At 44.2% G+C, this 13672-nt stretch overlaps 1 protein-coding gene across 1 annotated transcript in view; it reads right to left on the bottom strand.

Moving 5' to 3' along the window:
• Window positions 1-7680: 7680 nt before the first annotated feature.
• The window catches only part of LOC311111669 (unconventional myosin-Va-like), a 48090-nt gene continuing 42098 nt past the window's right edge, over window positions 7681-13672 (bottom strand). Inside the window, exons 29-41 of the mRNA XM_084154458.1 lie at window positions 13217-13297; window positions 12835-13033; window positions 11836-11904; window positions 11137-11230; window positions 10866-11012; window positions 10514-10668; window positions 10143-10232; window positions 9708-9858; window positions 9446-9630; window positions 9247-9344; window positions 8960-9134; window positions 8484-8564; window positions 7681-8020 (exon numbers count right to left, since the gene is read on the bottom strand). Of these exons, the coding sequence (XP_084010584.1) occupies window positions 7868-8020; window positions 8484-8564; window positions 8960-9134; window positions 9247-9344; window positions 9446-9630; window positions 9708-9858; window positions 10143-10232; window positions 10514-10668; window positions 10866-11012; window positions 11137-11230; window positions 11836-11904; window positions 12835-13033; window positions 13217-13297 (1678 nt within the window). The 3' untranslated portion in view covers window positions 7681-7867. The remainder of the gene's footprint in view (window positions 8021-8483; window positions 8565-8959; window positions 9135-9246; window positions 9345-9445; window positions 9631-9707; window positions 9859-10142; window positions 10233-10513; window positions 10669-10865; window positions 11013-11136; window positions 11231-11835; window positions 11905-12834; window positions 13034-13216; window positions 13298-13672) is intronic.

Below are 13672 nucleotides of genomic sequence, written 5' to 3'. Positions count from 1 at the left end.
TGCCACCGGCTAAATCTGACGTTAAAATGCCTATTTACTCTGTTCCATCTGACTGCGCAATCAACTGTCTCCGCAATCAATTGTCTCATCAGCCCAACCAGGCAACTTATAAACTTGATCTCCACTATAAAAAGCATCTAGACATTATCTCACATTTCTTTTAGACTAACATTTCGTTTTCAACAGCGGAGATTTGTAAAAAAGTGTTAAACAAATCAGAATATTATTTATATTTTATATTCTTCAAAGTAGCCACCCTTTGCCTTGATGACAGCTTTGCACACTCTTGGCATTCTCTCAACCAGCTTAATGAGGAATGCTTTTCCAACAGTTTATTGGTAAAATTGCCCTTACACAGCCTGGAGGTGTGTTTTGGGTCATTGTCCTGTTGAAAAACAAATGATAGTCCCATAAGCGCAAACCAGATGGGATGGCGTATCGCTGCAGAATGCTGTGGTAGCCATGCTGGTTAAGTGTGCCTTGAATTCTAAATAAATCACAGACAGTGTCACCAGCAAAGCACCCCCACACCATCACACCTCCTCCATGCTTCACGGTGGGAACCACGCATGCGGAGATCATCCGTTCACCTACTCTGCATCTCACAAAGACACGGCGGTTGGAACCAAAAATCTCAAATTTGGACTCATCAGACCAAAGGACAGATTTCCACCTGTCTAATGTCCATTGCTCGTGTTTCTTGGCCCAAGCAAGTCTCTTCTTCTTATTGGTGTCCTGTAGTAGTGGTTTCTTGGCAGCAATTCGACCATGAAGGCCTGATTCAGGCAGTCTCCTCTGAACAGTTGATGTTGAGATGTATCTGTTACTTGAACCCTGTGAAGCATTTATTTGGCCTGCAATCTGAGGTGCAGTTATCTCTAATGAATTTATCCTCTGAAGCAGAGGTAACTCATGAGAGCTAGTTTCATCATAGCGCTTCATGGTTTTTGCAACTGCACTTAAAGAAACTTTAAAAGTTCTTGACATTTTCTGGATTGACTGACCTTAAAAAAGAAATAGTTTACCAACTGTTTCCAACACAACTGCATGACATCAAGATAACAAACATATAATATAGTTCTTACCTAGTGAGGGAAGTTGGTCTGTCTGTCAGACGGTATGCTATCCTGAGGAGAGTGTTTTCCTAGGTTAGTTAGAGGATTGGAGGCCAGGGACAGAGAGGGAACACTAAGCTACTTACCAAGGGCTTTGACCGCGCCACAGTAATACCCTCAGGTACACAGACCAGGTACACAGACCAGGGCTACGTCCCAAATGGCACCATATCCCCTATAAAGTGCACTTCTTATGTCCAGAACCCTATGGCCTGGTCAAAAGTAGTGTCCTGGTCAAAAGTAGTGCACTACAAAGGGAATAGAGTGCCATTTGGGACGAAGGCCAGGGTATTAGGACTGGGTAGAAGCTGTCCGTAATCACTGGTCCAAGGTCAGATTGTTTCTCATTCTCTAATGGCAAATGTTATTGTTGGTGGTAAAGGTTATCTGATCCTAGATATGTTGTTAATAAGGGCTGTATTACCTGTTCAGACCTGTCAGCTAGTCACTGGACGGTCTGAAGGCAGAAATAGTTAACGTTATAACGTATTCAATATTAACTGTTTAACATTAGGTTTTAAACTTAAAAGCTAAAATTCCATGGCAGAATGTTTATAAGTAATACAATATTATAATAACTGCTATATTTTCATAATCCATTCATGACCACAGCTTGCCTTTCGCTTTGGACAAAAAAAATAAACAAATATTTACAGTGCTGAATTCCTTTATTTGTCTTTTACAGAGTTTGACAATTTAAACTTATTCCAAGTTTCTTAATGGTGAACACATTCACAAGTACAGCTACCAGGAATTATACACACAGTCCAGTTCTCCTGATGTACACATGGGACTCGAGAGGAGAGGAGAAAGAAGCGAATAGAAGAGAGGAGATGAAGAGGAGAAGAGCAGAGTTCAGCATCTCTACCACAGGTGGACTGTATGATGTCTTTAGATCATTAGAACAATGAGATGCGTCGGTTAGTGATGATGTCATGAAATATGATACTTTAGCATTGACCTCAATTGTCAAAACCATAAAAGGGAGATATTAAGTATCTATTTTAAGAACCATCTGGAGATGTTTATCTCAAATGAAGTGAAGACTGGTCGTACCACAGACTGACTACATGAACAAGCCTGTCTGAGGCACAGGGCATGTACAGAGTGGGACACTATAAGGGGAAGGAGAGAGGGGGGAAGAGTGGTCCATCCACACTGCTTAAAGAGGGCTAATCATAGAAATGGACTAAGGGTACATACAGTGAGGGGAAAAAGTATTTGATCCCCTGCTGATTTTGTACGTTTGCCCACTGACAAAGAAATGATCAGTCTATAATTTTAATGGTAGGTTTATTTGAACAGTGAGACAGAATAACAACAAAAAAATCCAGAAAAACGTATGTCAAAAATGTTATAAATTGATTTGCATTTTAATGAGGGAAATAAGTATTTGACCCCCTCTCAATCAGAAATATTTCTGGCTCCCAGGTGTCTTTTATACAGGTAACGAGCTGAGATTAGGAGCACACTCTTAAAGGGAGTGCTCCTAATCTCAGTTTGTTACCTGTCTAAAAAGACACCTGTCCACAGCAGCAATCAATCAATCAGATTCCAAACTCTCCACCAAGACCAAATAGCTCTCCAAGGATGTCAGGGACAAGATTGTAGACCTACACAAGGCTGGAATGGGCTACAAGACCATCGCCAAGCAGCTTGGTGAGAAGGTGACAACAGTTGGTGCGATTATTCGCAAATGGAAGAAACACAAAAGAACTGTCAATCTCCCTCGGCCTGGGGCTCCATGCAAGATCTCACCTCGTGGAGTTGCAATGATCATGAGAACGGTGAGGAATCAGCCTAGAACTACACGGGAGGATCTTGTCAATGATCTCAAGGCAGCTGGGACCATAGTCACCAAGAAAACAATTGGTAACACACTACGCCGTGAAGGACTGAAATCCTGCAGCGCCCGCAAGGTCCCCCTGCTCAATAAAGCACATATACAGGGCCGTCTGAAGTTTGCCAATGAACATCTGAATGATTCAGAGGAGAACTGGGTGAAAGTGTTGTGGTCAGATGAGACCAAAATCGAGCTCTTTGGCATCAACTCAACTCAACTCGCCGTGTTTGGAGGAGGAGGAATGCTGCCTATGACCCCAAGAACACCATCCCCACCGTCAAACATGGAGGTGGAAACATTATGCTTTTGGGGTGTTTTTCTGCTAAGGGGACAGGACAACTTCACTGCATCAAAGGGACGATGGACGGGGCCATGTACCGTCAAATCTTGAGGGAGAACCTCCTTCCCTCTGCCAGGGCATTGAAAATGGGTCGTGGATGGGTATTCCAGCATGACAATGACCCAAAACACACGGCCAAGGCAACAAAGGAGTGGCTCAAGAAGAAGCACATTAAAGGTCCTGGAGTGGCCTAGCCAGTCTCCAGATCTTAATCCCATAGAAAATCTGTGGAGGGAGCTGAAGGTTCGAGTTGCCAAACGTCAGCCTCGAAACCTTAATGACTTGGAGAAGATCTGCAAAGAGGAGTGGGACAAAATCCCTCCTGAGATGTGTGCAAACCTGGTGGCCAACTACAAGAAACGTCTGACCTCTGTGATTGCCAACAACGGTTTTGCCACCAAGTACTAAGTCATGTTTTGCAGAGGGGTCAAATACTTATTTCCCTCATTAAAATGCAAATCAATTTATAACATTTTTGACATGCGTTTTTCTGGATTTTTTTGTTGTTATTCTGTCTCTCACTGTTCAAATAAACCTACCATTTAAAATTATAGACTGATCATGTCTTTGTCGGTGGGCAAACTTACAAAATCAGCAGGGGATCAAATACTTTTTTCCCTTACTGTACTAAATGGCACCCTATTCCCTATGGGCCCTGGTCAAAAGTTGTGCACTATATAGTGAATATGGTGCCGTTTGGGATACTCACAAAGACTATAGCCTTCTACTGTGTAAATGACCACAGCTATATGACCTCTCTGAAGGAACATAAACCTCAATGATGATCACAAAGAAATGATAATAATATCAGATATGTTAAGGGCAGACAGAGCTAACTTTATCAGCGTTTATTAAACTTGTTCAGTAAATATTTCAAAAAGTGCATCTAGACAGAAAGCAGAACAATCCTTCCATCCCAGCCTTCGAAAAAAGGATCCAAGGACAACTTATCAAAACACTCAATAATAATAATAATGTTACTTTTTAAAACAGTAGTTGTGTAACAGACGGACTGACACAAACAGAGACAATGACAGGAGATGATTGTGTTTTAAAATCATATGTAAGGCTTTGTCCAAAACATGAGTAACAATGAAGTCATCCTATTGTTATGATCAACAACAGCTCTAAAACATTCACAAGAGTAAAACCTGGAGTATTGCCGGTATCGTTTTCCAGTATCGTCCAAGTTGCAGATATGCATTTTAGATCTGGTATCACTATACACATGTTGCACAACCTATCACCTATTCCTAAAAATCCTTCATTAAAATGCAACGCTGCAAAAATGTAACAAAAAGGCAATTTTTAATTTTTATACAATACACTCATGGTGGTCCCAATAATAAATATGAATATTAATTAATTTATATTAATTAAATTGCACCACAAAACAAGTTTAAACATGAACTTGACTCCTACATCAATGATAGTAATAATAATATGTTTTTCTGAGTCATGTGTCTCTCTATAGGCCAGGGAACAAAGGTCAAAGGTCATGGGGTCAGGGTTGGCAGGCAAATAAAGGTCACGGTAAATAATAAGGTTCACAGTAAAATAAAGTTGATGGTTAAACAATAAGGTTGATGGTTAAATATAGTTAATGGGCAGATAGGGTATAGGTGAACACTGATGGCACAAGTAAGGAAGAGAGGCAACGATGATATGATGATGAATGTATTTCTGTCCTTTCTATCCCTCAGCCTTAGTAGTAGTGATTAGAATGTTAGTAGATCGTCTTCCACTCTATAGAACATCTAGAAGAACGTCTGGTTCTATAGAAACCACAGTCATGTGAGTTAGTGTCTAATGTCGCCCTCTCCTGGTCACTATCTGGTGCTGAGTAACAACATGGCTGCTTTCGCTAAAAGTAGAGCCATGAAAACAGACTTGTCTGATGTTGGGACACAGTGAAGAGGGGGTTGGGGAGACAGTGAAGGAGTTGTAAGAGTTAAAGTAGGTTAGTAGGGAATGAAAGAAGGGGGTAAGAGTTAGAGTAGGTTAGAGTAGAGACTGTAGCCAAGGTGTGTAATAGTTTGTCTAGAAAGCAGTGATTTAGTTTCTGGAGTAAAGCTGGCATGACAGCATTATCATACATGCTGTAGGGAAAAACATTCAAGACATGGTTGATATTGGGTCTAAATCCAATGGATTACAAGAGCAACTACAATAAAACAGACTGACTGTTAGACCGGCTCAGTGATAACCAGGTTTAGTTACACACAATACTGAAAGTAATACCTATAGATCTTGTTCATCATAACCTATAGGGAGTTGAGCAGAGAGAGTGGTGGGGTGAGGACATGAAGATATTTAGAAGTGAAGATATGTAGAAGTTGGTAGTGCAGGGGTTCCCAAACTTTTTATTTAGATGTTTTGATTTTTTTTAAAATCACGACTCCACCATGTAGACAGTCTATTACAAATCAGTCTGACAGTACCTTTGGCAGTTTTTCAATCTGCAGGAAGTATGGTTTGAAGTGACTGGAAAGCATCAGAAAGGTATTGGGAAGTTCAGAAGATCATCAGGCAATAATTTTGTATGATCTTCTGTGTAGAAAATAACATCATCATTGATGAAGTTGTTCTCCCCCCAGTCTGATGTAGTGCCTGGTCTTGTCCACTCTGTTCTAAGGAGGCTTGTGGCCATTGTAGAGGGAAACAGAAGACACATACGTGTTCCTGAGAGTCTTATCTTTCATGATGGGGTCATAATATTTTGTAGCTTAAACCGTTCACAAGATAGAGCCACATTTGCCAGAAGAAAACAGAAACCGCTCTGTTTATTACAATCTAGCGGCTACCGGAAGTTACTAACGTAACCCCGGGGTTACCCCATTTTCAAATCTGGCGACCCCAACATGGGGCCGCGACCAATAGTTTGGGAAACGATGTGGTAGTGGATATGTAGGATCCAGTGTGCTTCTGTTTTTAACAACAGTCATTAGTGTGTGTGTGTGAGTCCTCAGTAGGGGTTGGAATGACACTACTTACTTAAAGTGGAGAAGCAAGTACAATAGCTGAAGCTGTCTAAACCTGCTAGTTTGATCCCTCTATACCCATACCTATCTAAACTACTCGTCCAATCTAACCATCTACTGCAAGTCTATCTATTTCAACCTCTGTTCCAGTCGAATCCTCTATATCAACCTTTGTTCCAATCTAATCATCTATATTAACTTCTGTTCCAGTCTAATCCTCTATATCAACCTCTGTTCCAGTCTAATCCTCTATATCAACCTTTGTTCCAATCTAATCTTCTATATCAACTTCTGTTCCAGTCTAATCCTCTATATCAACCTCTGTTCCAGTCTAATCCTCTATATCAACCTCTGTTCCAGTCTAATCCTCTATATCAACCTCTGTTCCAATCTAATCCTCTATATCAACTTCTGTTCCAGTCTAATCCTCTATATCAACCTCTGTTCCAGTTTAATCCTCTATTTCAACCTCTGTTCCAGTCTAATCCTCTATCTATTTCAACCTCTCGTGCAGCGGTGATAAAGTGCAGATCTACTAGAGAAGCAGGTTACACACGACAAAGCTACGGCAGAGAGATCTTAAAGCACAATACATTGTGAGCTAAACAAATAAAAACCTACATTAAATAGCGCTAATTAAATGATACTACATAGTTAATCTGCTATCGACATAAATATCATTATAATACTATAGGACTCTAGTCGTCTTTCATGTCCATACTTCTCTCCGGCCTGGAAAGTTGGAGAGATAGGTCTACCTGTCTATGGTATCTATGTTTTCTGTCTGCAAAGAAAAACGTATTTTAGGGAAGGGAGCGGAATAAATGCAATAAATAAAATACCCTAGCGTGATATATATATATATATTAATATTTATATGTATTTATATATGTATAAGAAGTATGGTACAGACAATGGGTACTGCACTTGGCTTGACTGTGTTCAGTGGGTGAGTTGACAACAATGTACTCAGAAGTGATGCTAGCTAGCTAACTGTAGAAGCGCTAGCTAGCTTTAGCATCACATCAAAACAGAACTATCTAATGCTAGCTATGCTAACTGTAGAAGCGCTAGCGTTAGCATCCTATTATAACACAACAGATGCTAGCTGAGTTTAGCTGAAGGAGCTAGCTAGCTGTGATGCTAGCCCTGGACAGCTAGCTTTAGTGTACCGTAATACATTCCTATGGGAGAACCGGACTGCTAGAAAACACTACACTACTGAGAAGAGAACACAGAGGAGAAAAGAGAGGACTGGGGGAACATGGTACTAGGTCTTAAATGGGGTTCTATGTGGTCTGTGTAGCTCCAGTAAAAGGGGGTAAGATAGGAGAAAAAGGTGGCCTGTAGCAGTGCATTCTCTTAGAGTTTAGCATTTGTATATGCAGAGGAGGATGGGCTTTCAACTACTGACGTAAAAACTACCGAATGGTGGAAGCTGAGCGTGTGTGTGTGTGTACACGTTGTGTGTGTACTGTATGTAAGTGTTTGGATGCGTTAGGAAGCGAATGGTTTGTGTATGCATGTGAATGCATGTGTACCTATGTATAGCTTATCTATTAATCATATATGTGTGTGTGTGTGTGTGTTAGACGCGGGTAAGGAAGGCTAGGTTGAGGGAGCCTGGTATTTGGATAGTCTCCAGGGCCAAAGAGGAGGGGTTGAAAGGGAAGGTGACGGGGTAGATGATCTTAGTGTCCATCAACAGCTGAGGAGTCTCACACCGGTCCCGCAAACGAGTCTGACAGAGAGAGAGAGAGAGAGAGAGAGAGAGAGAGAGAGAGAGAGAGAGAGAGAGAGAGAGAGAGAGAGAGAGAGAGAGAGAGAGAGAGAGAGAGAGAGAGAGAGAGAGAGAGAGAGAGAGAGAGAGAGAGAGAGAGAGAGAGAGGACAGGGAGAGAGAGACAGAAAGAGAGAGAGGGAGATACAGAGAGGGAGATACAAAGAGGGAGGGAAGGAGAGGGAGAGGGAGAGGGAGGGAAGGACAGGGAGATAGAGACAGAAAGAGAGAGAGGGAGATACAGAGAGGGCGATACAGAGAGGGAGGGAAGGAGAGGGAGAGGGAGAGAGAGAATATACACATTAGTTGCAGTTATTTATATGCAGACAGACAGACAGACAGACAGACAGACAGACAGACAGACAGACAGACAGACAGACAGACAGACAGACAGACAGACAGACAGACAGACAGACGGGTCTTACCTGTATGGTTCGTATGAAGGTAACAGACACCCTCTCTTCAAACTCGTTGACTGGAGTGTACAGGTTCAACACCTTCACAATCTGGGAACACAGAAAGACAGATACAAACTTCATTAGTTGACCTTGAACTATTAACTCAACTGTCAAAGACTCCAGTCACCCTAGTCATAGACTGTTCTCTCTGCTACCGCATGGCAAGCGGTACCGGAGCGCCAAGTCTAGGTCCAAAAGGCTTCTTGATTTGATTTGATCCCCTGTCCCATTCTCCGCAGTGATTGGGCTTGATTGGTCAGTTGAGTACCTGAGGGCTGGGATTGGTTAGTTCAGTACCTGAGCGGTAGAGGGCTGTGATTGGCTAGTTTAGTACCTGAGCGGTAGAGAGGGCTGTTATTGGCTAGTTAAGTACATGAGCGGTAGAAAGGGCTCTAATTGGTTAGTTTAGTACATGAGCAGTATAGTGAGCTGTGATTGGTTACCTGAGATGTGGAGAGGCTGTTGCACATGGAGCAGATGGCCTCGGCGTCTTCGTCCGTCTTCTTCTTGACTTGCAGAAGCTGAGCAGCCTGAATCAGAGGCTCCAGAGTCTCCTTGGCTCCACACAGCATCAGAGACTTGTCACGCAGCCACTCCTCCAGCTGACTCACGTTATACCTGGTACAAACACATTATATACGTTACACACACACACACACACACACTATACACACATTAGACACTGTCTGTCTATACATACTAATACACATTACACCCTCTCTGAACCTACCTGATCTGCATGCCCTTGCTCCAGGAGCACATGTCTTTCCGCAGTAGCAGATTGTTGAGAGTCACAGCTCCAATGATGTAGAACTGCTGCTTCACAACCTGGGGGTCAGAACACAACCAAGCACCAGGGTCAGACACATGCACACACACAGGATCAGACACATGCACACACACGCGTGCACACACACACGTGCACACACCTGTTTGATGAGTTCAGGGTCGGTGCCGTGCTGACACATGGTGGAGTGGAAAGCGCTGAGCTGGCGTAAGATGGATTCCAGTGTGTAGGTTCCCTCGTCAGCGATGCTCGATGTCCGTTTACGCAGACCGGTCGGCTTAACCCCCGACACACCCTGGATGGTCTCATGCTCCAACATACCAGAGACTGAGACACACACACACACGTTAGTGGTGTGATCCTACACACACAGGACACACACACACACAGCGTGGTATACTCACCGATCATGGGCTGTAGGATGTTCTCCATGCATTTGATGAGCTGCTGGTAGATCTGAATGGCCAGGTCACTGAGGACCTGACGGTACTCAGCCAGGTCAAAGTTAGACAGGCAGTGATCATTCTGCTTAGGAGTGTTGTGCTTCATAAACGACTGCAGGAACAGAGAGGAGGAGGAGAAAGAGAGAGAAACAGACACAAACAAGTTGGAGCAACGCAAGAATAAAGTGTGTCTGTGTTTTGGGGTGTACCTCATCTCCGCTGTACTGTTTGAGACTGTGTGTGTGTGTGTGTGTGTGTGTGTGTCTCGGTCTGTAAGCATTTGGTTGTGTATTTGTTTTAGCATTTGTTTGTGTGTGTGTGTGTCGTCTCGGTCTGTAAGCATTTGTGTGTGTGTGTGTGTGTGTGTGTGTGTGTGTGTGCTGGGTCCTGTCTCACCTCATCTCCGCTGTACTGTTTGAGACAGTGTAGGAAGCGGCAGGTGTTGGACAGCCAGAAGGAGACTGTCTCAAAGTCATCCCCCCGTTTCTGACAGAGGATAAAGAGGAGAGGGACAATTAGAAGAGATGGATATGCAGTATGGTTACTAGTGGAACTACAGGGTTACTACACAAGTATAACAGCAACTTACTGTAGTGTTACTGACATCATAGGGTGTGCGCCCCAAATGGCACCCTGTTCCCTATATAGTGCACTACTTTTGACCTGAGCCCTATGGACCCTGGTCAAAAGTAGTGCACTATAAAGGGAATAGGTTGCCATTTGGGACACAGCATAGATCAATATCAAAGGCACCCCCCCACACGCACCTTGAGTATCTTCTTGATGCTGTTGATGGTAGATGTGAGCAGGGTCCTGACCTTCTGGTCATCGTTGACATAGTCAGCATGTCTCAGACACATGAAGAGGATGTAGGCTGGGAGGCCTGGGATCAGATTCACCGCTACACCCCGAGGCTTCAACTCTGTTAGAGATAATTGATTGTTACAATAGACTATTGGATTATCTATATATATGCCTGTATCGATGTATGAACAGAAAAACGTATTTCTAACACTCATAGAGAGAGAGAGAGGTGGTGAGAGAGACGGATAAAAGAGAGAGTGCAATATTGAGAATGGTTAGAGGTCGGGGTTAGAGGTCAGAGTGGAGGTTACATACCCAGTATGAGGTTCTTAACCAGTTTCAGCTCATCCTCCTTCTTGTACTCCAACATTCCCTGGAAGTCTTTCTCCCGACGAGGAATGTTCACTGGACGGACCGTCTCTTCAACCATCTGACCCGGAGATATAGTCTCACCCTGGCCAGCTACACACACACACACACACACACACACACGTTTAGGTACATATACACAAGTTATAGATATACACAAGTTCAGGTCCAACAGTCACCCATCTACACAGACGGTCAGGTACGTCTCCTTCCTTACCTCCCATTTCTCCAATCTTCTTAGAGAACACCTTCAGCTGTTTCTTAAGCTTACGGATAGTCTTATCCTGCTTCTCCAGCTGTTCCATGAGGTCCTAAGAGAGAGAGAGAGAGAGAGAGAGAGGTGAGATCGGCAGCAATCGATCAGTTTATCAAAGCGAAGGGATCAGCGGTCAAACAAGAAGCTGACAAAGGTCAAAGTTCAGACAAAAAACTGGCTCCATTACCCAGTGGGTTGGAGAAAGAGAGGGGGTTGATTTAAAATAGGGGGTACTTATTTGGTCCTCTGTGGGGTTAGAGAGAGTCGGGGTGCTGATTTGAAACAAGGCTTGGCTGTGTGTTAACAGAGAGAAGAGGTGCTGGGTTTAACACATTGACCTCCTGTGTGAGTTAGAGAGAAGAGGTGCTGGGTTTAACACATTGACCTCCTGTGTGAGTTAGAGAGAAGAGGTGCTGGGTTTAACACATTGACCTCCTGTGTGAATTAGAGAGAAGAGGTGCTGGGTTTAACACATTGACCTCCTATGTGAGTTAGAGAGAAGAGGTGCTCTACTGGATTTGTCTGCCATGGGTTAACACACACTGCTGCAGAGTTAGAGTAGAAATCTGACACAGCTCCATAAAAAACACACACCAAACTCTGTTAGTGGTCACACACGTGCAGAGAAACACACACAATGTCCTTAGAGACTCTACATACAACCATCCGTCGTAATATGTTGACTTTGGCGCTGCGATATGCTGTTGGATCCTCAGTCAGCAGCATCTCCTGTTAGGTGACAGCCACACACATCAGAGTGTGTTCTCACAGGACACACACCTGGGTGGTGTCGGACACAGTACCACTACTGACCAATAAGGGAAGTGCTGGTTGATGGCACCAGGTTTTCTTTGGTGGGGCCAGTGATCATGTATGAGTATGTGAGTGTGTTCATGTATCCCTGACATTTTGAATGTTTAAATAATTTTTGCAAAAGTAATACAATTTGTGTTTTGAAATGTGTGTGCATGTGACTGTATGTGTGTACACGTTTGCATGTTTGTAAGCGTGTGTATACACGGGAGTGTACAAAACATTAAGGACACCTTCCTAATATTGAGTTGCACCCCCCCCCCTTTCCCCTCAGAACAGCCTTAAATTTGTCGGGGCATGGACTCTACAAGGTCTCGAAAGTGTTCCACAAGGATGCTGGCCCATGTTGACTCCAATGCTTCCCACAGTTGTGTCAAGTTGGCTAGATGTTTGGGTGGTGGACCATTCTTGATACACACGGGAAACTGTTGAGCGTGAAAAACCCAGCAGCGTTGCAGTTCTTGACACAAACCAGTGCACCTGGCACCTACTACCATACCCCGTTCAAAGGCACTTAAATGTTTTGTCTCGCCCATTCACCCTCTGAATGGCACACATACACAATCCATGTCTCAATTGTCTTAAGGCTTAAAAATCCTTCTTTAACTTGTCTCCTCCCCTTCATCTACACTGATTGAAGTGGATTTAACAAGTGACATCAATAAGGGATCATAGCTTTCACCTGGATTCACCTGGACAGTCTATGTCATGGAAAGAGCAGGTGTCCTTAATGTTTTGTACACTCAGTGCATGTCTGTATGTGTGTATATGAGTGTGTACATGTGTCTGTATACGATGTGTGTGTGTGTGTGTGTGTGTGTAAGCGTGTGTGTGTGTGTAACGTACCAGGTTTTCGTTGGTGAGTCGTGTGATCTCATGCTGTAGACTAGCCTCTATGCGTGCCTCTGGTGGAAGCTGCAGGTTCTGGGCCAGCAGCTGTTGTTGACGGTTATTCTCCTCTTTAACACTCTGTAACTCCCCTCGCAACACCTCCACCTCGTTGTCATAGCTACGCCGCTGCTGCTGCATCTGGCCCTCCAACAGTCTGAGAGGGGGGGATGGAGAGAGAAGAAGAAGAAGAATTCTTAGAACTACTATAGGAGGTTGGGAAAGCAGGAAGGAGAAAATATGTGATGAGGGAGCAAGAGTCAACAGCCCCACACCATCCCTGGTCCACACACACACACACACACACACGCACGCACGCACGCACGCACGCACGGTTAACCTGTTGGTCTCTTTTAACCCTTCATATACCAGCCACAGCTCTCCGTCCTCATTCAGCCTATGGAAGTCAGCAGTGGGAGATCTGACACAAAAACAAAGGAAAGAAAGGGAACATAAAAAAGGCAAAATAAAGAGGAGGACTAGGGGAGGTGGGGTGGTGGTGGACTAGGGGAGGTGGGGTGGTGGTGGACTAGAGGAGGTGGGGTGGTGGTGGACTAGAGGAGGTGGGGTGGTGGTGGACTAGGGGAGGTGGGGTGGTGGTGGACTAGAGGAGGTGGGGTGGTGGTGGACTAGAGGAGGTGGGGTGGTGGTGGACTAGAGGAGGTGGGGTGGTGGTGGACTAGGGGAGGTGGGGTGGTGGTGGACTAGAGGAGGTGGGGTGGTGGTGGACTAGAGGAGGTGGGGTGGTGGTGGACTAGAGGAGGTGGGGTGGTGGTGGACTAGAGGAGGTGGGGTG

Source organism: Coregonus lavaretus (genome assembly GCF_964263955.1).
Source record: "Coregonus lavaretus genome assembly, chromosome: 37".
NCBI lineage: Eukaryota > Metazoa > Chordata > Actinopteri > Salmoniformes > Salmonidae > Coregonus > Coregonus lavaretus.
The sequence above is the reverse complement of the archived record's forward strand: the minus strand, read 5'-3'. Positions and strand labels throughout refer to the sequence as shown.